General features: G+C 40.8%; 1 protein-coding gene across 6 annotated transcripts in view; it reads right to left on the minus strand.

Annotated features, from left to right (window-relative positions):
- The window catches only part of VWA3B (von Willebrand factor A domain containing 3B), a 165,387-nt gene extending 145,219 nt beyond the window's left edge, over positions 1–20,168 (minus strand). For 5 of the 6 annotated variants that reach the window (XM_074332569.2, XM_074332568.2, XM_074332566.2 and 2 more), the window contains exons 1-3: positions 19,905–20,168; positions 15,526–15,750; positions 1,916–2,010 (exon numbers count right to left, since the gene is read on the minus strand). In XM_074332569.2, coding sequence (XP_074188670.2) covers positions 1,916–2,010; positions 15,526–15,718 — 288 coding nt within the window. In that variant the 5' untranslated portion in view covers positions 15,719–15,750; positions 19,905–20,168. The remainder of the gene's footprint in view (positions 1–1,915; positions 2,011–15,525; positions 15,751–19,904) is intronic. The other variant, XM_074332571.2, reaches the window with a different exon arrangement.
- Positions 20,169–25,063: the final 4,895 nt, after the last annotated feature.

The following is a 25,063-nucleotide window of genomic DNA, read 5'->3' on the forward strand; positions in this document are numbered from 1 at the left end:
GAACTTCTTGGCTTGAGAAAGGTGTGTGCAAAAATGGTCCCAAAGGAGCTCAGTGATGAATAAAAGCAAAGGAGAGTCTAAGTTTGCCAAGACCTTTTGGAGAGGCAAGACGATGTTTTGGACTGTGTTATCACTGGTGATGAAACATGGGTGTACCAATACGACCCTGAAACAAAGCATCAAAGTGCACAATGGAAGTCAGCCAATTCTCCACGATCAAAAAAGTTCCATCCAAATCCAGAGTCAAAACGATGTTGCTGAACTTTTCTGATATCAGAGGGATTATTCATTATAAATTTGTACCAACTGGACAAACAGTTAACCAAGTTTACTATTTGGAAGTGCTGAAAATGCTGCGTGGAAAAGTTAGACAAAAATGACCTGAACTTTTCACCAACAATTCATGGCTCTTGCATCACGACAATGCACCAGCTCACACAGCACTGTGTGTGAGGGAGATTTTAGCCAGTAAACAAATAACTGTATTGGAACACCCTCCCTACTCTCCTGATCTGGCCCCCAGTGACTTCTTTCTTTACCCAAAGATAAAAGAAATATTGAAAGGAAGATATTTTGATGACATTCAGGACATCAAGGGTAATACGACGACAGCTCTGATGGTCATTCCAGAAAGAAGAGTTCTAAAATTGCTTTGAAGGGTGGACTAGGCACTGGCATCAGTGCATAACTTCCTAAGGGGAGTACTTTGAAGGTGACCGTAGTGACGCCGAGCAATGAGGTATGTAGCACTTTTTCTAGGATGAGTTTGCGAACTTAATTGGCAAACCTCCATAAACACCATTCACACAGATTGGGCACAACTGTGCAAGGCCTTTCAGGGTATAGGAAGGTAGGAGACAGAGAAAAGAAAACAACTTGTGCCTTCTTCTATAAAGAATCAAATTTTAAAAGATCCGGTACTTTTTTTAACTTTAGCCACCCTCAGAACACCCCCAAATCCCTAAGTTGTCAGGAAAATGTGTTTTCTGAACACACTGTATAATTCCACAGTCATGCCTTGGCGTGTGCTGTCCCCTCTGCCTTAAACTCCGTTCTTCCCCATCCCTGTCTCTTAGGGTTATTCCTCAGACTCTAGCATCTGCTTCCCATGGCTCCTTCCAACAGAGTTCCTAACTCTCTCACCAGCACGCCCAGCATTTACTGCAAGTCTCTACCACACGCAGAAACCAGGTGGGACCGTGTCACAGGGGCTGTGGAAGTGGTTACATGGCACAGACAGACTGTATCCATTTCCATGTGGTTCAGATAAAAAAATATATTTCGCACACCAAACTCAAGATTCCATGGATATTATTGCTAAAGACCAGACTGTTTAAAATGTTTTAAATATTAAGAAATAACAGTCCAGGTGGTACGTGGGTGTACACTGACATGAGCAAATGCCCATGAAACCACGTGACAGGATGGCCGTATGTCCCGCAAGCTCCCTGTGGTGCACCAGGGGTCAGGTACCAGTGGGCACACGCATGGTGTGCTGAGTTGCTGGGAACGGATTCCAGTAAGAGGCACCACCCACTCCCTGTCCACTCCAACCTGCAAAGCAGCCTCTATTGCTCCTGCCTCTGGAAGGTAACAGCTGCTGGCCCTTACCTTTTAGCTGATCTCTGTCACAATGCCTTTTTCCTTTATTTTCAAGGCAAAACAAAATGTTGCTATGCCAAATTTCTCACCCTGGTCAAGAGCTTCCTGCACACATCTCTAACAGGCCAAGTGCTTTCCTCCGCTGCTTCTCAGCTGTGACCTTCATCACTTTCCACCCACCAGAAGAAGTCTCCAGCCCCAGCAGGCCTGGCTCCACTGATCAGTGTGAAGCAGAGTGAGCCTCTCAGCGTGGGCCACTTCTAGACCTCAGCAGGGCGTCACATGCCTGTCCCTCCAGGGGGCTCCCACTTACGTTGTATGCTCTGCCATCTTCTGCTCTGTAGACCCTTGGAAACAGGCCGTTGGCATACCGGGAAGCCACAAGTCTCCCCAGAGAAGTCACATAATCTGCATTTTTATAAAGAAGAGCAAACAAAAGGTGCATTATCAGCGCTTATTTTCATTTCAAAAAGCTTTTCTCTGACACCGTTCAAATGATATCCCCAGTGACAGCAATAATCTGTGATGCTCTGTGCTGTTCTCCATGATGCGGTATTTCTAGGTGCTGTGATAAGCGTACCTGTTATGACCTGCATAATCCTTTAATGCATGAGTGAATAGGAAAGAAAAACAGGGTCCATTTCTTGGTTTCCTGGTTCTTCTGTCCAGAATGATTAAGGCAGAGGCCAACAAGACAACATAGAAATTGTGTTTAACTCCTGAGAACTTTTATTCAGGACTTGGACTTAGTTATCAGACTTATAAAAATTAAATTTAGATATTATCTATTGTTCTCTCAAGTGGGTTCATGAATAGATGAGTGAAATGAAGCAAGCAGGTAACAGCTTCAGAATACCCACACAGAATGTGAAAAGCACAGATTTTCCTCTCAGATTGTATGCTTGGCTGTTCAACATCCATTGCACAAACACTTAATGGGAACCCACCATGTGCAAGGCACAGAGTTAAGGATGGGAATAAAATGCTGCCTAAAACATATTTCTGCTCCTTCGTGGAACTAACAGAAGGTTACAGAAAGGCCTCAAGAACTGACTCTGACTTGCAGGACAGAAGATGAGGCAAGGATTCACAGAAACGTTCTCAATATGATGATTTTATTGGTGTTGGTATTATTATTACTATCAAGTCCCAGAGGTGGGAGAAAACTGTTACTCTCGGATCCAGTCCTTTCCGCTGCCTTTCCAGGGAGTGTATAGAGCATATAAAATGTATTATAGATGTTGGATTGAGGTTTGCAAAACAAGTTGTTTACTAGTAGGGACAGGACTATGGCCACACATGTGTGAGACTGTAAAGAGTGAAGTAAAAATCATGTTTTTGTGTGAAACTGAACATACCAAAATTGAGTGATAAACACATTCACCAAACAACTTCTGGTTCTCACCCAAGAGGTAAACAAGTCCAAGGAAAAGAGGATAAAAGCAGAACTCCAGAGCAATGCCGTGAGTGGTCCAATTGGGCGCTCCAGCTAAGACCCTCTGTGAGGCTCCGAGCCAGACACTTTGGAATCATCTCCGGGATGTTTGTCTGGGTGACCCGACAGAGTCCCCTGCGGGGTGCAAGCCGTGATAGTCCAGGACTCCGAAGTTCTTCCTTGCAAGACCAGCTCGCCTCAGACCCGTCGGGGGCCCAGTCGCCTCTCCCGGACCAGGGACCTTCTCCATCCCGATTGACTTGGTTCCTTATTAAGTCCTATTCTATTCTGTATAACCCTCTGTGCTGACCAGAGCATTGGCCTCTGGAGGGACATTGGCTCCCAAATAAAGCTGTGCTACTCACTCTATCTGAACCTGTGTGCCGGGACTTTGTTCCTCACTCGTGTCACGAGTACCACGTAGGGACGTAGGGCCCTGCCGAGGGGTTAACGTCCCCTTGACTTTCAGGAAGAGACTGAAATGTAGCAACTGCCCTTACAGGTGCTCACAACAGGAAGGCAGGATAACAGTCTACTTTCAAAAGGCAGAAAGGGCAAGGCTGAATTTTATAGCCTCCCTGGCCAGGCCTGGTCTCAAATTACCATGCATGATAAAATTTACAAGACTTGAAGTTCAATGTTCATAATAAAAGTAAAGAATGAATACTTGAATTCCATCAGCAATAACCTCACTCAATAAACCTCTAAAACTCTAAAATATCCATTTCCAAAAGTTCAACTTCTGCATAGACATTGAGAAAGCAACTTCAAATCACCAGAAACACATTCTTTACCTAAGATGTTTTTGTGGAGTGAGGAGAGAGGGTTTTTTTGGTTTTGTTTTTTTTTTAGGATTGAAGAAGATGATCCTACGGAAGACTCTATAAACTGCACTGCTAATTAAAATGTGAGGCATTTTGAGTTCTACATCCAAGAATGGTGGAGTAGATTTTATTGGCTAACCCTAACATAGAAAAAATTATAAACTCTGGACAAAACATAAAAATAGTTACTTCAAAGCACTAATGAACAATCAAGAACAGGCAGAAACTGGAATGGCATTAATCCTTGAAAGAAGGAAGTTGGTGAGATTTGCATTTATTTAGCAGAGGAGACAGAATTTGGAGTTTGAGTCCAACCAAATTAACAGCCTGCTAAAATAAGAATCAGCTCTCCACCCACCAACTGATAACTACAAACTGTAATATGTCCATACAATTCACCTCCTAATAATACTTGGCCATAAAAAGGAGTAAAGTACTGGTACACACTACAACATGGATGACACTTAAAAACATTATGTTAAGTGAAAGAAGCCAGACACAAAAGACCACATATAGGTAACCCCCATATAACACGGTTGTTAGGTTCCTAAAAAATGCCATGTTATGTGAATCCGTGTTATACGAAACAAAGAACTAGTACAAAAAAGGGGGTTAAGTTCCAAAAATTAAAAAAAACATACTATTATATTTTTATAATTAAGAGAAATATCTTTATTAAAGCAAATTTCACCAAAAGTATAACATATTAATATGTATTAAATAATGTTTTCTTCATCATCACTACTAGCACCATTAACCGAGGGCATTTTCTTTTTGACAAGATACCTTCATCCTCTGAACTTAATAGTCCACGAATAAAATGGATTTAAAATTCTAATAAATTTTAAAATTCTGCAGTCAAATCCGATACGACATCCACGCTCGAATGAAAAATTTGAAACGAGGTATCTTTTGCTCTTAAAAGCTTTTATAACATTCTGTGTTATTTGGGCATTTCTCTAATTTCAAATGAGATACCTTTTGCTCTTAAAAGCTTTTATTACGCTCTGTGTTGTTCGGGGATTTCCCTAATTTCGAATGAGATATTTTTTGCTCTTAAAAGCTCTTATTACACTCCGTGTTGTTCGGGGATTTCTCTAATTCTCAAACAATGTTAGAATGAAAGCGTGTTCTAGGATGCCATGTTGTACGAGGGTTTTCCACAATTCTCGAACCATGTTAGAGCAAAACCGTGTTATACAAGTGCCGTGTTATACGAGGGTTATGATTCTATTTATATGAAATGTCCAGAAAAAGCAAATCTATAGAGCTAGAAAGCAGACTGCTTTGGGCTGGCAGTTGAGGGGTAGGCTGGATAGCTAAGGAGTACAGGTCTTCTTTCTGAGGTGATGAAAATGTTCTAAAGTTGACTGTGGTGATAGTTGCACATATTTATGAGTATACTTAAAATGTTGAATTGTATACTTTAAATGTGTAAATGGTATAGTATGTGAATCACATCTCAATAAAGCTGTTATTTTAAAAAGTAGAGATAAGAATCTAAGTGTTTTCTATTGAGACAGAAATTAAAGAGATTTGCAAAAATGTAAAACAATGCCAATCTTACTAAAGTTTTTATTTTAGAAAATACACTAATTTTTCTTAAAAATGTTATTTTAACAGTTTGTTAATTTTAAATGAATTAATAAATTTTTTTAAAGATTTTAGTTTTAACTTCCAATATGATAGATATCAATAGATGTAAAATACACAAATTCTTATAATAGATTAAAAATGAGGACATGATATGAAAGTTTATGAAGATGTAATGAATTAAATGAAGAAGTATCAGTGTAAAAACATTTTCATAGTAGTGGTATGTAGTCAGTTCTAATGACAGTGATTTTTCTCATCAGAAATTATGGAGGTCAGGAGGAAGGGGCACAATGTTTTTGAAGTGCTGAAAGAAAAGAAGTGTCAACCCCCAAATCCTAAATATGTTAATATTATTGTTCAGGAATGAAGGAGAAATAAAGACATTGTCAGATAAAGAAACTAAAAAAGTTCGTTGCCAGCAGAGCTACTTTTAAAGAATGAATAATCAAATATATGGTGATGGAAGGAAAACTGACTCTGGGTGGTGAACACACAATAGGATTTATAGATGATGTAATACAGAATTGTACACCTAAAATCTATGTAATTTTACTAACAATTGTCACCCCAATAAATTTTTAAAAAAGAAAAAGAAAAAGAATAGCAAAAAAAAAATTAAAATAAAAAAATGAAAAAAAAGAATGAATAAAGGAAGTTCTACAAACAGAAAGGAAATAATAAAAGAAGGAACTTGAAACATTAGGCAGAAACAACATAGTAAGCACAAATACGGGTAAATACAATAGACTTTCTCTTCTTGAATTTTCTAAATTATGTCTGACGGTTGAATCAAAAACAATAGCACAGTCTAATGTTATTTTCAAAGTATGAAAAGAAAATAATAACTTATTTTATAAATGAGGAGAGTAAAGATAGATAAAGGGAAATAAAGTTTCCACTCTTCACTCAAACTAGTAAAATGTTGACACCAATAGACTTTAGTAAGTTATATATTTATAATGTAATACCTAGCACAACCACTAAAAAAGCTATATGGAGAAATATACTAAAAATTACAATAGATAAATAAATACAGAATTCTGAAAAATATAACCCAAATGTAAGGAAAACTAGGAAAAAGAAAATAAACAGAAAACAGAAAAATAATCAGAAAACAAAAAAATAAAATGTCAGACAAAGCCTAACATTATCAATAATTACATTCAATGTAAGTCGTCTAAACACAACAATTAAAATACAACAATTAAAAGAGACTGGCAAAGAGAATTTTTAAAATGACCCAACTACCAACTATATGCTATCTACAAGAAAATTGCTTCAAATATAATGATATATATAAATTAAAAGTAAAAAGTCACATAAGTACTAATAAAAAGAAAGCAGGATTGACTATGTCAATATCACAAAAGTTAACTACAGAACAAAGAATATTACTAGGGACAGAGCAGGACATCATCATATAATTATCAAAGTGTCAATCCACCAGGTAGACATAGCAATCCTACGTGTGTATGAGGCAAACAACAGAGCTGCAAAATATGTGAAGCAAAAACTGATGAAACTGAAAGGAGAAATAGACAAACCCACAATAATGGTTGGAAGTTTCAATACCACTCTCTCAACAATTCATACAATAACTAAACAGAAAATCACCAAGGATACTTTAACAACACCATCAACAAACAGGTTGTAATTGACATTTATACAAAACTGTACACAACGACAGAAGAATACATATTCTTTTCAAGTACCCACAAAATATATACCAAGACAACCACATCATGGCTACAAAACAAACCTCAAAAAATTTAAAATAACAAAAACCAGAGTATGTTCTCGATCCACAATGGAAACAAACTAGAAATCCATAAGAAAAAGATAAGAGAATCTCCAAACTAAATACCATGTTTTTAAAAAAAAAAACCATGGGTTAAAGAGGAAGTCTCAACAGAAATAAAAAATACTTTAAACTTAATAAAAATCATAACACAGTATATAAAATTTGGAAAGACACAGCTCAAGCAATACCAAGCGGAAAATTTATAGTGCTAAATTCTCACATAAGAAGAAAAGTCTCAAATCAACAGTCTAAGCTTCCACCTACAAAAACTAGGGAAAAAAAGAGCAAAATAAATCCAAAGCAAGCAGAAGGAAATAAATAATATAGATCAAAGGAGAAATCAGTGAAATTGAACACAGAAAAACAAGAGAGAAAATTAATTAAATAAAAAGCTGGTATTTAAATAAGATCAATAAAATTGACCAACCCCTACCAAGACTGACAAAGATAAAAAGGGAGAAGACATGAATTACTGATATCAGGAATGAAACGGAGTATCACTAAGGACCCTGCAAACATCAAAAGAACAATGGAATACTGCAAACAACTCTACACACATAACTTAGACACCTTAGAAGAAATGAATCAATTCCTCAAAAAACAAACTACCATAACTCACTCAATATGAAATAGATCATTTAAATGTCCTACATCTATTAAGGAAATTAATTTGTAATTAAAAACTTCTCAAAAAAAAGAAATCTCCAGGCCTGGATACGTTCTCTGGAAAATTCAATCAAACATACAAATAAGAATTAACATTCTACACATTATTTTCCAGAAAACAGAAATAAGGAAACACTTCCCAACTCATTCTATAAAGCCAGTATTACCCTGATACCAAAATCAGACAAGGGCAGTATTTTTAAAAAAAAGAGAGAGAGAGAAAACTACACACCAATGTCCTTCATCAATACAAATGCAAAAATCCTTAACATAATATTAGCAAATAGAATTCAGCAATATAAAGATTATACAACATGACCAAGTGGTGTTTATTCCAGAATGCAAGGCTGCTTCAATATGCAAAACCCCATCAATAGAATCAACCAAATTAATAGGCTAGGGAAGAAAAATCACATGATCCTTTCAACTGACACAGAAAAAGCATTTCATAAAATTCAACACCCATTCATGGTAAAACAAAATAAAAAATAAAAATAAATAAAACCTCTCAGAAAACTAGGAATATAGGGAAACTTCCTTAACTTGATCTCTTTTTCTTTTTTAAATCTACAAAAAACCTACATCATAGCTAATGGTGAAAGAGTGGAAGCTTTCCCCTAAGATCTAAAATGAAATAAGGATGTCTACTTTCACCACTGCTATTCAACATAGTACTAGAAGTTCTAGATATCACAAGGCAAGTCAAGGAAATACAAGGCATGTAGATCAGAAAGAAAGAATGAAAACTTTCCCTATTTGGAGATGATATCATGGTCTACCTACAAATCCCAAGAAATCAAAAACAACAAACAAACAAATAAACAAACCTCCTAGAACTAATGAGTTCAGTAAGGTCGCAGGATAGAAGATCAACATTAAGAAAACCAACCATGGGGGCCAGACCGGTGGCTCAGGCTATTAGAGCTCCATGCTCCTAACTCTGAAGGCTGCCGGTTCGATTCCCACATGGGCCAGTGGGCTCTCAACCACAAGGCTGCCGGTTCAACTCCCGCAAGGGATGGTGGGCTGTGCCCCCTGCAACTAGCAACGGCAACTGGACCTGGAGCTGAGCTGCACCCTCCACAACTAAGACCAAAAGGACAACTTGAAGCTGAACAGCACCCTCCACAACTACGACTGAAAGGACAACAACTTGACTTGGAAAAAAGTCCTGGAAGTACACACTGTTCCCCAATAAAGTCCTGTTCCCCTTTCCCCCAAAAAAAAAATCTTAAAAAAAAGGAAACCAATCATATTTCTATATGCTAGCAATGAGCATGTGGAAACCAACATGTCATTTAAAATTTCTCAGAAAATGAAACACTTGATGTAAATCTAACAAAGCATGTGCAAGACTTGTATACTGAAAATTACAAGAGAGCTGATAAAGGAAATCAAAGACGTAAATAAGTGGAGAGATATTCCATATTCATGGACTGAAAGACTCAACATAGTAAAGATGTCAATTCTCCTTAAATTGAAATACAGATTTAATGCAATTCCTATAAAAATCCCAGCAATATTTTTGGAGACATAGACATGATTATTTTAAAATTTATATGAAAAGGCAAAGGAACTAGAGTAACTAAAACAATTTGGAAAAATAAAATAGGAGGAATCAGTCAACCCAATATCAAGATATTATCTCCTAGTTCTAGTGATCAAGACTGTATGGTATCAGTGGAAAGACAGACACATAGATACACAGGACACGCTAGAGAACACAGAAGTAATCCCACACAAGTACAACCAACTAATTGTTAACAAAAATGCAAAAGCAACACAAAAGAGGAAGGATAGTCTTTTAAATAAAAGGTGCTGGAGCAATATCCAGTCAAAAAAATGAACCTTACACAGAAATGAACTCAGATCACAGGTTAAATGGAAATGGGGGGGGGGGGGGGAAGCTGGGGTAGCAATACTTATACCAGACAAAATAGACTTTAAAACAAAGGCTATAACAAGAGACAATGAAGGACCCTGTAATCCCACTTCCGGGTATTTACCCAAAGAAACCCAAAACACTACTTCGAGGGAATGTGTGCATCCATATGTTCATTGCAGCCTAGGTGTCTACCGATGGGTGAATGGATAAAGACATTGGATTACTAAATCATGGAAGGGAATGGGTTCTTGCCATCTGTGGTGGCATGGATGGACCTGGAGGGTATTGTGCTGAGTGGAGTGTCTGACAGAGAAAGACAGATGCAATGAGATTTCACTTATATATGGAATCTAAAAAAGAAAATAAACAAACAAAACAGAAACACATTCATAGATACAAAGAACATTTTGATGGTTGCCAGGTGGGAGGGAGGTTAAGGGGTGGGTGAAAAACTGGACGGGATTAAGAAGTACAAATTTGTTGTCACAAAGTAGTCATGTGGATGTACGGTATAGCAGAAGGAATATAATCAATAATATTATAATAACTATGTTATGGTGTCAGATGGGCACTAGATTTATCAGGGTAATAGATGGAAGGAGGTTTGGGGGACAGGGTGAAAAAGGTGAAGGGATTAAGAAACACAAATTGGTAGTTACAAAATAGTCCTGGGGATGCAAAGTAAAGCGCAGGGAATATAGTCCATGATATGGTAATAACTATGTATAGTGCCAGGTGGGTACTAGACTAGTCAAGGGAATCACTATTTTTTTTTTAAACAGGACTTTATTGGGGAACAGTGTGTACTTCCAGGATTTTTTTCCAACTCAAGTTGTTGTCCTTTCAGTCTTAGGTGTGGAGGGCGCAGCTCAGCTCCAGGTCCAGTTGCCGTTGCTAGTTGCAGGGGGCGCAGCCCACCGTCCCTTGCAGGAGTCGAGCAGTAGAACCCGCAACCTTGTGGTTGAGAGTCCGTGCTCCAACCAGCTGAGCCATCTGGCCACCCGGGAGCTGAGCGGCAGCTCATCGACTTCATTCTAGTTGCGGAGGGTGCAGCTCGCTGGCCCATGTGGGAATTGAACTGGTAGCCCCGCTGTCCAGAGCTCACACTCTAACCGACTGAGCCACCCGTCCACCCCTCACTTTTAAATTATACAAATGTCTAACCACTATGCTGTACACCTGAAATTAATATAAAATAATATCGAAAAAGAAGAAACTGAGTGGGAAAAACAGCACTTTAAAATCCACATGTTTACTATTTAAAATATCCTTCCTTCCTGTAAGATTTGACGTTCCATCTTGTATATTTTTCTAAAGAGTTTCCTTTAAGCATTTCCTGTAGTACAGGTCTGTTGGTGACAGATTTTCTCAGTTTTTATCTGACATTGTGTTTATTTCATCTTCTCTGTTTTGGATGATTGACTGATAGTCTTTATTCTGAAGTAATGACAGATTCACAGAAAGTTGCAAAGATAGTATAGACATATCCCATGGACCTTTCACGCATTTTCCCCCAGCATAAGAAATCTGCAGTGGTTATATTGATATCAGACAACATAAATGTCAAAACAAGGACCATCTGAAATAAAGATGGACATTTCAAAATTATTAAAATTTGTCAATTCATCAGAAAGATATGACAATCCTAAATGTGCATGCATTTAGAGCTTCAAACTACAGGAACAAAGCTGGCAGAACTAAAGGGAGAAATAGATAAATCCACTGGACAAAAAAAGTCACTAAAGATACAGAGTATGTCTATCATACTATCAACCGTTTTGGCCTAATTAACATTTATAAATACAGTGGTACCTCGGTTTTCGAACGTAATCCACGAGTTCTGGAATGTTCAAAAACAGCCGACAGCTAGGCCTCAGGATTTTGCACTCAGCAGAAGCCATGAGACATGTTCGACTTCTGAGTCGTGTTCGAAAACCGAAGCATTTACTTCTGGGATTACAGCATTCATAAACCAAACCGTTCATCAATGGAAACGTTCGAAAACCGAGGTACCACTGTATTACCTAAACACTACATAATACACATTCTTTTCAAGAGCATATTAAATGTTTGCCAAGATATGTGCTGGATCATAAAACAAATCTCAGTAAATTTCAAAAGGCTAAAATTTTATGTTCTCTAACTTCAATAGAATTAAACTAGAAATCCAACAAAAACAAGTATCTTTAAAAGTCCTAAAATATTTGGAAGTTAAACAACACATTTCTTGAAAAACATGAGTCAAAGAAAAAGTCACATGAGAAAAAAGAAACTATTTTGAACTCAATCATAATGAAAACACTACTTACTGACATTTATGGGATTTAGCTAAAGCAATTCTTGGAGGAATACTTATAATTTTAAATGACTACATTAGAAAAGAAAAACAGACTTAAGATCAATTATCTAAGTTTCTACCTTAAAAGCTAGAAAAATAAATGCAAATTAAACTCAAAGTAAGTAGAAGGAAACTAAAAAATAAAGATCAACTAAGTCAATGAAATACAAAACAAAGAATAGAAAAAAAATCAACAAACCCAAAATTTGGTGCTTTGAAAAGAGTTATGATATACCCATAACAAGACTTATCAAGAAAAAGTGACAGAAACAAAAATATCAATATCAGGAATAAAGGAGGGATATCACTACAGATTTTATAGGCATTAAAAAATGTTAAGGGAATTCTATTCTGAATAGAATTACCATATGACCCAGCAATCCCTCTTCTGGGTATCTACCCAAAAATTTGAAAACATATGTTCGTAAAAATATATGTACCCCTATGTTCATTGTAGCATTATTCATGGTAGCCAAGTTATAGTAACAACCTAAGTGTCCTTTGATGGACAACTGCATAAAGATGTGGTACATATATATAAGGGAATACTATACTACTAAGAATAAGATGAAATACTGCCATTTGCCACAACATGGATGAATCTCGAGGTTAACATGCTAAACGAAATAAGTCAGGTGGAAAAAGTTGAGAACCATATGATTTCACTTATGTGTGGGACATAAAACTGAAAGCAACAAATGCTCATAGACACAGACAACAGTATAGTGGTTATCAGAGGGAAAGGGGGGTGGAGGGGATATTGAAGAGGGTAAAAGGGGTCAAATATATGGTGATTAAAGGACTGACTCTGGGAGGTGAACACACAATGTGACATACAGATGGTGTATGATAGAATTGTACAGTTGAAAGCTATATAATTTTTTAACCAATGTCACCCCAATAAATTTAATTAAATAATAAATAAAGCACCTAAAAATGTTAAGGGAATATTATGAACAATGTTTTGCCAGTATCTTAGAAAACTAATGAAATGGACAAACTCCTTGAAAAACACGTTTCCAAAGCTAGCATAATGAAACCAAAAACCTGAATAGCTCTACATTTATTACCGTGAATTTCTTATCAAACTTTTCCTACAAACAAAACTCCAGGCTAAGTTTCACTGTGAGTTCTATCAAACATTTAAAGAAAAAATAGTGTCAATTACTTAAAACAACATCACAGCATAGATGGGGAGGAGGAAACACTTCCAAAGCATTTTATGAGGCCCGCATAATCCTGATGCCCAAGCCAGACAAGGACATTACAAGAAAATCACAGATAAATATCCTTATGATCTTAGATGGAAACATCTTTCACAAAATATAAAGAATTGCTGTTTTGTGAATATTAATGACTGAATTCTAATTATTTGAAATATGAGATAAAATTGCTTTCAGTTTCCTTATGTAGGACTCCCACATACCCGGACTCTCAAAAATACTAGGTGGTACAGGGCTGTGCTAGCCCCTGTGGAAAGAAAAATAAGAAAGCACAGCCTGAGTTGTCACGAGCAAGACCTTGCTGTTAGAATGGGCTTCCAGATCAGTCTATAAGAAACACATCCCCTAGACTGTCCTTATTACCAAGATGGACCAAGCTGCCACAGGAATGGGTGACAAATTTGAAAACCATGGTATTAAAGGGTACTCAGCAGGTATTTGTTTCACTGACTGATTAACTCATTGGCCAGCTCAGAATTACTGAGAAAACCTAGTGATGAAAATTGTCCTGACTGAAGGCGAGCTCCTCAGGTGGGGTGCTTCTGACATGTTGGGCAGGACACCCCTGCTGAGTGGGCTGAAACACAATCAGTGTCCCTGGCCCCCAGGCCCTGCATTATATTTCAGTAGCAACCCAAGTCAGTCATTTAAAATCTAATACACCGCACACATTTCCATGCCCCTGTTGGAGGGCAGTACTCCTGGGTACTGAGAACCAGCTCTCCAATCAAGGCATTTAGAGAAAAGGTCGGACTGCAACGTAAGGCAGGCCATGGCAAGACAACAGCGTGTTCTCCCTGAAACTACACACAGCTATTGTTTTCATCAGTGACCTCCAAAGGGGGTTGCACACCCAAAAGGACAAATACAAATAACTTGGACTTCCTCTTTCAAAAAAGAAAGCACGAATTAAGCACAACTACTATTTAATGTGCTGTGGGGACAGAGCCCCAGAGAGCAGTTTCCAGGCTCTCGGCCTCAGTGGAAAGGTGCTGGCTCGGGTAGTAGATGGCCATCAGCTGTGATTGGATGGCCATCAGCTGTGGCTAGTTGGCCATCAGCTGTAACCAGTGAGCCATCGGCCACTAATATAACTCCCATGGCTTCGCTTGCAGAAAAATGGGGGCTAGCAAGAAGATGGTGGCTGAGCCTGCAAGCGGAGCAGTGAGGGTTGCGAACAGTGTGGCTCTTGCTTCCCGTGTCTCCAACCCAGCCGCTAGCGAGATTATAGTGGTGAGACTTCCCTACCTATGGCTCCGTGGGTGTTCCTTTTGGGCCTAGCCACATCTTGTGTTCTTATGTGGGGAGCGGGAGTAGAGACCCTGCAGGTCGCCCCACATGACACCTGTGTTCTTGTTCAGGGAGCGGGAGCAGAGACCCCGCATGACACCCTGCGCAACATGTGTGGATTGACAATTGTACATCTATGTAATATACAAGGTCAGACAACTCATTTCAGGAACTTGTTGCAACACTGTTGCTAACCTTTTTTGCTATCAGAGGGATTATTCATTATGAATTTGTACCAACTGGACAAACAGTTAACCAAGTTTACTATTTGGAAGTGCTGAAAACGCTGCTGCGTGGCAAAGTTAGACAAAAATGACCTGAACTTTTCACCAACAATTCATGGCTCTTGCATCACGACAATGCACCAGCTCACACGGCACTGTCTGTGAGGGAGTTTTTAGCCAGTAAACAAATAACTGTATTGGAACACCCTCTCTACTCACCTGATCTGGCCCCCAGTGACTTCTTTCTTTACCCGAAGATCAAGGAAATATTGAAAGGGAGACATTTTGATGACATTCAGGACATCAAGGGTATACGCTGACAGTTCTGATGGCCATTCCAGAAAAAGAATTCCAAAATTGCTTTGAAGGATGGACTAAGCTTCCCAAGGGGAGTACTTCGAAGGTGACCATAGTGCTATTCAGCAATGAGGTATGTAGCACTTTCTCTAGGGTGAGTTTGTGAACTTAATTGTCAGACCTCGTACATATATTGGGGGTGCAAACATTTTTTTACTGCTAAGGATGTGACATCAAAATAAACTCAGGGACTCGTGGGTTTTGAGGGACCTTCAGAATGGACACAGCCTCCACAGAGGCTACCGGGCAGCATGCTGGCTGAGTCTGCTCTGTGAATACTCTACCTTCACAGTGTGGGAAACCAATTTGTGACAAAATCTGTTTCAAGGTCAATTTGTTGCTCTTCAGCCCATGGAGTCGGAGCCATTCCTTGGATGAGATGAGACTCTGCAAAGCCACGTCATCTCTGGTGTTTCTCGGTGCCTCTTGCTCCTCCAGCTGCTGCTCAGAGATGGCAGATGAGCCTGGCATCTCCATCTCTGAGTTAGGATCTAAGTCACAGGGACCTCCTGTAAGGGCAATTGTCAAACTCAGACTTCCTGAAACCCTGGAAACAATCTAACATCAACAGACGATTGGTTTAATATGAATTACAGTATATGCATGAAGTGGAGTTCTAGCTATCAGTTAAAAATTATAATACAGATGAATATTTGTTGGCAAAGAAGATATACACACATATTGCTAGAAAGTATCCATAATATTCAATATCCATAGATAGAGACCCATACACACACAGAAAAACATCTAGACAGACAGATGCCAACAGATTTACAGTATGTTTCCCTGTGTGGGAGCAGTGTGTGGTTTTTGCCTTTCTATGCTGCTTACATTTTTGCATTATTTAAACATTTCTAAAAGAGGATTTACTTTTATAATCAGAAAAATACAAAGCTCTTCCATTTGGGGAAACAAATAATCAGCCCTGAAACTTCATTACACATCACTACTCCAATTATAATCACATCTGACCTTTTGCCTCAAAAGAGAACAAAGAGGTTAAATCCTGAGAGGAAACACACCTGTTCTGCAGGTGGAGTGGCCAACTGGGAGGCAGGGACAGGTGGAAACCAAACCAGCTAGGATACATGGACTCATCTTCTGAATGTTTTCTTTTCTGGAACTTTAAAGTTGAACTTAAACATTCTGGCTCACGCAGCCAGCTGTTCTGGGACCAACCAGACTCAAGACAATACGTAACATATTAAACTTACCTAGACCTGCCTAAATACAGCCAGTGTACCCAGGAGGGAAGGAGTGGCCAAACTGTAATGCAAACCTTTTTTTTGTTTTTGTTTTTAATGTTTCAAGTGCTACTCACGCACCGCAACATCAGGCAGAGTCTGACCACCTGGGGCAAGAGAAGACAGCTCTCTTGCCTCTACAGCCAGAGTGTGTGATGCATATAAATGAGTTCCCTGGGCTGTAAAACTTTTCAACAGTGGAAATATTCCCTTTTCCCATTTTTAAAATTCTGTATTTCCTGAAAGTCTTGGTGTTATGACATACACAGAAATCAGTTTCACCCAAGCTAGGGAGATTTTAAAAAGAGATGTTAGGATTATTATTAGCAAACACTTATTTAACTGTATTATATTCTGTATACCATATATTTAATCCTTGTAATAACCTTATGAGGTAGGTAGCACTACTATTATTCCCATTTTACAGATGAGAAAACCAAAACTGAGAGTAGCTAATGAACTTGCCCATGATTTCACAGCAGGTAGGGGAGTACCTGAGATTCCAAACAGGTCATCCAGCTCTAGAATCTAGAACACAGAATGTTCTGTGGCCTTTATTATAATAAAAACAACTGCAGCAACTTCCATTTGTTGGCCAGGCATGGGGATTAGCTTTTAATATGTGGTGTCTCATAAATTCTTCATAGCCATACCCATCATGCACTGTTAACACCCCACTTACATTTGAAGAAATAGAAGCTTCAAGAATTTAAAGAAGTTGTTCAGGACCTACAGCCAGTAAGTGGCAGAAGCAGGAGTCAAAGCCATTCCCTACCTACTCTGCAAGCATTCTAACACCCCTCCAGCCTGGTCCTGGGGTACAAGCCTAGGGACACACTATGTTCCAGAAGGACTGCTTTCTCTTAGGGCCTCTGGCTCTTCACTGAAATCAGAGCATAAGCTTCCTGGCTCGTCATTTTAAAGTTTTCAAGGATCATGATTTCCATTTTAAGGTTTATGTGAATTTGTATTGCCCATGTATGTTGAATTCCAAAGGTATACAAACTCATATTATTGGTGAAGATCTTGCCTTCTTTCTACCAGAGCTCAGTCTGATGAGAATATTACAACAGAATTGGGAGGGCATCACGCAGCAGTGGGAAAGTTTAGAATGAAAACTGTGTAGGTCCATTCCACTACTTGACGTGAATTCCTCTATCGTGGTAGCACCACCTGCGTATTCTAACTCCCAGGACTACTGCAAGGCAACTGAATCGTCCAGCTAAGGTGCTAAGGTGCATGTCCCAGTCCCTTTCGCTCTCACAGGACTTAAAAAAAAAAAAGTCTGGTTGGCTCTACTGGATCAGAGAACCTGTATGAGTCACTCTGATTCAGAGCTTTACCCTTAGGGGTTGTTAGCCTGAGGCTACCTGGATTATTGGAAATGAAAGCAAATGGGGAGTGGAACTTATCCAGAGAAAACAAGGAAGGAAACAAAGGAAGGGCATCTCCAAAAATAAGACAAAAACAAGGGATCATCCTACTTAAATGGGATAAGAGCTACTGTGCCAGAGCAAGGAAGCCTACCACAGCAATGCTGCCAAACGGCCTGACAAGCCACCCTTCTGCACACAGCCTGCCTGCTTTCCCACCTCCCAGCTGGTCTCCGGCCATGCTGCTGTGTGGAACCTTAGCCTCCAAGGGCCATTCCAACCCTGCCGCCTCCATGAAGCCTATCAAGGCCCGTCACCAACCTTCTGCAGCATCACTCCGGGGAAAGCCCTAGCTTTGCTTGACACTTCACCATTGTGGCCTTGGACACTGCAGGTTGTTCTCTCTAGATTGAAAGAAGGTTCAGTGCCTATGGGGACAAACTATATGAATGTCCTCAGCACAATGCCTTGTACACAGCAGGCACTTTGTGTAGGTGTTAAATTAAATTGATCACTCCGAATACGAGAATCCTGATTTTTCAAACAAGGCAAAGATTAGCAATTCTAACAAGGCTAAGATCAGGAAATAGCTGTCCCTTTAAACAGAGATGTATTTTTTCTGGCTATGTTGTTGTTATTATTACTATTATTATTCAGGATTTCTTCATTGAGGTTATTACAAACTGGAGAAAGAGGAACCCTGAAGTATTAACAACAAATCCCTGTTGAGCACTGCCCTAAGTGCTATTCCAAGGGCCAAAATTTGGGGAAATAGGAAGGGATTTCCTAAATAGGAAGAGGAAGTATAAAGAAAGGGGAAAGGGGGGATTCAAAGTCTGATGAAGGCAGGGATGGGCAGGCAGTTTTAGGGGAAACCAGAAAGATTAACCTGGCACAAGTCCAAAGGAACTCGGCCAGCGCTCCCTGTGCAGTCAGCCTGTGCAGCTGGGGTCTGCCCAGGCTGGGCAGCCACAAGAGGCCCCATGGCTGTCCTGAGCTGAGTACCTGTGGAAGTCTTCATGGCTTAAGAGAGTAGGTCCTATGGTCAGAGGTTGAGGCACAATACACAACTTAAGAGACTATTAATTCAGCTTAACCATTTCGTATATGTCCATCTGCTTTATTATCAACACCCAAAACTTCCTATATCCTTTTAGTTCCTGGAAAAGAAGTGTGGGCCAGGTGGATATATCTTGTGATTTATGTGAGTTCTGAACTATGATTCCAGAAAGAGAGGATGAAGCCCCACGGTTACGATGAACTCTCCGCTAGAATCCCTCTCCCTATTCTTCTGCCCTTGAGGGTCAAGGCTAAGCTGTGATCATCTATTCAAATAATGTGGGCAGAGGCAGGGAGACTGAAATGGACTGTTCCACGGTTGAGAAAATGGGGACAAGAAAAGAAAATCTGAGAATAAATGGGGTGCTTTAGGGGGAAGATCCTTGCTGAAAAGGAAAAACAAAGAACAAGAGCTCCCAAGAAGATGAAATGAAAACTCTACCGAATAGCAAGTAAATCTAATTAAGTTTTATGCCCACATATAAAAAGAGCAAAAGAAAATGGGGCTCATCTTAAGTGATGTGATTGTGAAAACCATACACGTGTGAAGAATGGGAGGGAGCCAGCGACCCTCCCAAGACGTAAAGTTGTAGAAAGCTTTGATCCAAGCACATGGCTTTCGGTTCTAGATTATTTATATTACGATTATTTACAAGAAATAAATTTCTCCTGGTCTTTCCCTCCAAAGCCCAAGTCGCCCCCCCCCCCCCCCCCATCACGTCTGGCCTACGATCCCGTCAGGAACTGGGCAGCTGGCTGCCCACCGCGGAGCGTCGGCTGCGGGGTGAGGCTCGGTGGGAAGGGCCCGGGGTGGGCGGGGCGGGTGCCTGTTTCCCCGCGTGACCCTGGTACCAAACAGTCGGCACAAGTCGCCGAGCTTTTCCGCGCCCGCTTCCGCATCTGTGAGAGGCAGTCCACCTCGGAAACTGTAATTCCAAGGTTTCCCTCCGAGTTACTGTCGTGGAGGGGACCGCCTCCCACACTTACTAGGCTAATGTCAGGTGGACGACAGGCGGTTCCTGCTCAGCAGCCGCCCTCCCACGCTCCGCGGGCCGCCCGACCCGAGGCGGCGGGGGTGGGACGCAGGCCCCTAGTGATGCGCAGCGACTCCCGCGCGCTAAGGGGCCGCGCTCGGCGCGAAGAACTCGAGCGGATGGTCCTCTCTGCGGCCCGACAGCGAGCCGCGCGGCGCGTAGACGACCGCGGCGCCACGGTTGCCCGGACAGCGCCAATCACTGCGCGGCTCCCCCAGCTGGCCCCGCCCGCGGAACGCGCGCCCCGAGCCGGAGGGTCCGGGGCGGGGCCAGGAGCCGGGGCGAGGCCTGAGTTCGGGAGCCCGACTCCCAGGGGGGTTCCGGGCGGAGGCGGAGGCGGGGCTCCGAAGAGGGTTCCAGGCGGGGTCACGCCACCTGCGACCCGAAGCCAGGTCCCTACGCGGGCGGACAGGTCGGGTGGGGTTGTCCCCTCCGCTGGCGAATATTACTTAACAAATACGCAGAAGGGCTCTGGTAGGGGTTGCGGGCGCGAGCGGCACACTCTGGGAAATGTTACCATTAACTACTATAGGTACTCTTTAGCCCGCAGAGAACTTACTTTGTTTAATTTTTCACCTCAACGCTGTGAAGAGAGATTTTCTTCATTTCAGTTGAAGGCAAAAAGCTTGAAGAGCTGGGGGTGTAAGTCGCTCAGCCGGAGCGAGGGTGGAACTGAGACAGGAGGTACAGTGAGCTGCAGTTTTGCAGATTTGCAATTTTGGAGCAGGGGCTGAAGTTACCAAAATTATTCTTATCTATTAGAGATGAGGATTCCTATGGCCATTATTTTCTTCATTCAGCTTCATTTTCAACACTTATTTTAGTTTTGCCTTATCAAATAAGCAAACAGCTCTAAATAACATACGCCTGTGATTTTTTAGTCACTCGGAAATAAAATTGTGCTTATGAAAAGCATCTTTAAATCCTTAATAAAAGATCCCACAGGCAAGTTTTAGTATATTGAGATATAAAACTGCGTTTTAGATTTTAAAATTCAGGAAGTGGCTAGATCATTTGTAAGGTTTTTAAGTTGAAGATCTAATAAAACATAGTTAATATTGGAACTGAGTAACTCTGTCCCCAACAGGAAAGTCTACTTCGTCCATGGGGATTTAGTTTTCCTGCATTCTTTTAACACTTTAATAACTAAAATGCACTGAAAGCTTCTATCTCAGATCACAAATCATTCCATAAAGTCCTTTGGTTGTATACCATTGGCCTTGCAAATGACACCTGCCAACCTCACCAAAAATTCTGTTCAGAAGGGAGGTAATAGGGCAGCCACGCCCACATTTGCCAATGCCACATTATTCCCTGTTGTCCACAACCTGCCAGACTAGCATTCCTGGGATACATGGGTGAGACAGAACACATAGCGTCCACACAGCCAAACCCACGGCCTCCATAGTCATGCCAGGCACTCCTGTCCCCACCTTCAACCCATGCATCCCACCTTCCCTGGGACACTTGCCACTTACATGCAAAGTAACTGCAGATGACTTTGTATGTTTCTGTCAATTATGTTTATGTGCCCGTAAGCATAAATTCTTAATGGTAAACACTAGTTACTTAAATTATAGACAGAATTGAACAGATGTCTAGATTATTTTGAAGTATTACATAACTGATAAAGACTTGAGGTCAGCTAGCTACAGAACGGTTCACCTCATTTTTGATTGTTAAGTGATTTGGAATAAGAATACCTTTAGCACTGTTTTGATGGACCACTGTACTGAACTTGGACACATTTGATTTGAATTTACAGATCATTTGTATTGTCGACTGGACAAAATACTTTTCCAGTTCCCCATCCCTTTCTGGATCTCCTAACCAGGAAAAAAAGGTTTTTATTGAGCCCGTTGACAAACAAAGAATTAAAAGTTACACGTGTGGTGTCAACATCTGAAGGAAGACCAGAAATTTCCTTAAAAACTACCTGAAGTCTATTATAATAGTCACGAACAGATTCGTTAGGCCTTTGTGAGCAAATGTGAATTTTGCTCCAATCATTAGACCTTGGGAAGGTGTTAGGAACTGCTGGATGTGTAATAGTTTTCAAGCAAGTTCCCTGGCTTCCTCCCAGTAATTGGAGGTTTGCTTTTCTAAATCTCTATCAGGATGCTCCCAGCCAGCAACCCTCATCCAATGTCAAGCTTGGCCTTTACCAACTAACACATTAATTAGCTGATATGAATCAGAAAACCCAGGCTGATGGGACTGAATAGTAATATCAAATTCCTCAGCAAACTTATCAGTTACTTTAGGGAATTCCTTTACAATGGCTCGTAACTCAGCTTTAGTCCAGGGGATAGAGGAGATGTGGGGTTTATTAGGATCTCCAGAGGGATTAATCTTAAATGGGAAAGTACTGATAAGTTCTGAGGAAGGGGAAAGAGGAGAAGATGCAAGAGAAGGCGCTGCTGGGGGCAGAGCTGAAGGTGGAGGGGGCAGCAGTGAGAGACAGGATGGTATTGGGGGCGGAGCTTGAGACAAAGGAGGAGTGGGGGCAGGGCAAGGCCATGCTGTGGAGGAAGAGCACAAGGTTTCAGGGGCCATTTTCTCTCCTTTTGAATTTTCAGTAGCTCTTGTAAACTTCGAGACTTTATTTTGTAAATGCACAACTTTAGATTCATAGCCTTGTTTAGAAGCCTCAATATACCACCCAAAATAGGCATTCCATTCCTCTTTCTTAATTACAGCACTGTTATTCATTTTAGTTTTAAGAAAATTAAGTTTGGAAATCTCAAAAGTTCCCCAAAGTGGCCACTGATTTTCTAAATTACTCTTAGTCAGATCTGTCCATTTAGTTAAATACATGCACAAAAACTCCCCACAGGTTTTAAACATATACTTGGCTGGTGTCCCATTGGAGGGACAGTTTAGAAGGCTTAGACAGCAGGGATCCCATTTTTAATACTGGGCCTGAAACAGCTCACAACTCGAGCAACCTGCAGGTCTTCAGCTCACCTCACTCTGGAACAGTCTGATCACTGAGAACCAGGCCTAAGGCTAAAAGCCAGTTCCAGGGAAATAACAACTCTTAGGGAGTCAAGTTACAGGCTGAGCTGGGTGGTACTCTTCTCACTTTCTTAATTAGATGGAACAGTCTAATACCGGCTCACGTGCCATAACAAATACTCAGAGACAATACAGACAAACAAATAGGCCTTTAATGCGTATACACACCCACCCACACACACACACAATTTTTAAACAATTCCTGAATAAAGTCTGGAGAGCGTCAGATGCAAAGGCATTGGCTCAGATCCAGGAGAGGACTCACCCGAGGCCTCTAAGTCAGGGAGCAAAAACGCATTGAGCTGAAATGACTGTGAGACTCCACAGCTGGTTTGCTCACCTTTCAGAAGCTGCCAGAGTTCATTCTTCTCTGGATCCCAGACGAGCCCCCAAAATGTCGACTGGACAAAATAATTTTCCAGATAGTCCACCAAAAGGAGGGTTTATTCAGGAAAATGAAAAAGCACAACAACCATAGTACTGTGAGAACACACACCTCCAGCCACCCACCCACGGGCAGTGTTCCGCTTCCCTTCTAAAATGGCTGCTGCTGTGTTTCCCCGAAAATAAGACCCTAGCCGGACAATCAGTTCTAATGCATCTTTTGGAGCAAAAATTAATATAAGACCCGGTCTTATTCTACTATCACATAAAACTGGGTCTTGTAATATATGATATAATATAATATAACATAATAGCAGGTCTTATATTGACTTGTATTCATCTTTTGTTATTGGTATATATTGAGTATTACAATTTTAATACAGTTTTTTCCTTTCTTAAAATGTATATACATTTTTTTTGGCACCTTCTCTATATCCCCCCACCCCCCACCCCCCAATGCAGGAAGTTAGAACCATAGAGTTTTAACTGGAAGTCAAACCAGAGAATAACAGGAAGCGCAGCTCCATCCATAGACCTCCCAGCTTCCGGATCCCTTCTATTGAAGTGCCAGTTCATTTTTATCAGTATCCTACCCTCAACCTCAGTAACTGACATTTATCCTATCAGTCCCATCCTTAGAGTAATGTCTAACGTGAGTTTATCATTCAGGGCCAAGATTATACTTTCAGCCTCTGTGCACACTGCCCACAACTCAGACCTTCCAGCAGAGAGGCTAAGCTGGTCCTTGCCTCTGACCACAGATGCCTTTATTCAGACCACCCCCTTTCGCCTGGATTACCACAACTTGGGAGCCACAGTCCCCCAGGTCTTTCAGGGTTGGCTCATGCTCTGCTCTCATCACAAAGCCTTCCATGCACACTCCAGCCCCAGTAATTTCTCTCCCCCATTCAGACTCAGTACCGATTGCCAGAACTGCCAGCACCGCCAGTACTCTTGGCAACTGCACTGCCTTGTGACAGTCTTTACATTGTTATTTGACCTTTGTGCTGTTTTCTTTTCAGGTTGAACGGTTTTTCTTTTTCTTTAAACAAGTCTACTTGGCTTTTATGATCATGATTAGAATTTGGGGGGAGGGGGGGCGGGTGTTGCAGGGAGGGTAATAAATGAAATAAAAAGAGGAAAAGCAATTTTCTTAAGCCCACCACAAAAACTGGGACAAGAGAAAAAGTAGAATGTCCATTCAGAGGAATTGTATGTATGTACGAGATAGAGTCTGAGAGGGAATTAACACAGAAATACTCCTGGAGAGGTAGACAGTGGGGAACGGAGCACCAAAACCAGGCCGCAGTCGCTGGTGAGCTGTGGTCGGTACTGTGGGTCCAGGGTGTGTGGCTGTCAGGTTGCCTGAGAGGTGGTTGGGAGTGGGCGAAGGTACAGTCTAAACCCACATGCGTATATAGTGTCACCTTCTCCAGTTCAGTGTTTATTATTTGGGGAATGAATGCAGGCATGTGGCTCTCAGTCTGACACCTTTGTGAGGAACAGCTTTTAGGCTTGTTTTACCCTTGACAATTACTGTGTTCAGTGTTGATCAGCATTTTAAAACAATAGTTAAAATTTATTGCATGACAAACAATGTTCTCAGCACTTTAAATGTATCACTTCATTCAATCCTATGAAAACTCCATAAGGGAAATACCATAATTATCCCCATTTAACAGATAAACTGAAACATAAGGTTAAGCAGCT

The sequence above is a fragment of the Rhinolophus sinicus genome, chromosome 2 (genome assembly GCF_057876585.1).
Source record: "Rhinolophus sinicus isolate RSI-liver-muscle chromosome 2, RSI-T2T, whole genome shotgun sequence".
NCBI lineage: Eukaryota > Metazoa > Chordata > Mammalia > Chiroptera > Rhinolophidae > Rhinolophus > Rhinolophus sinicus.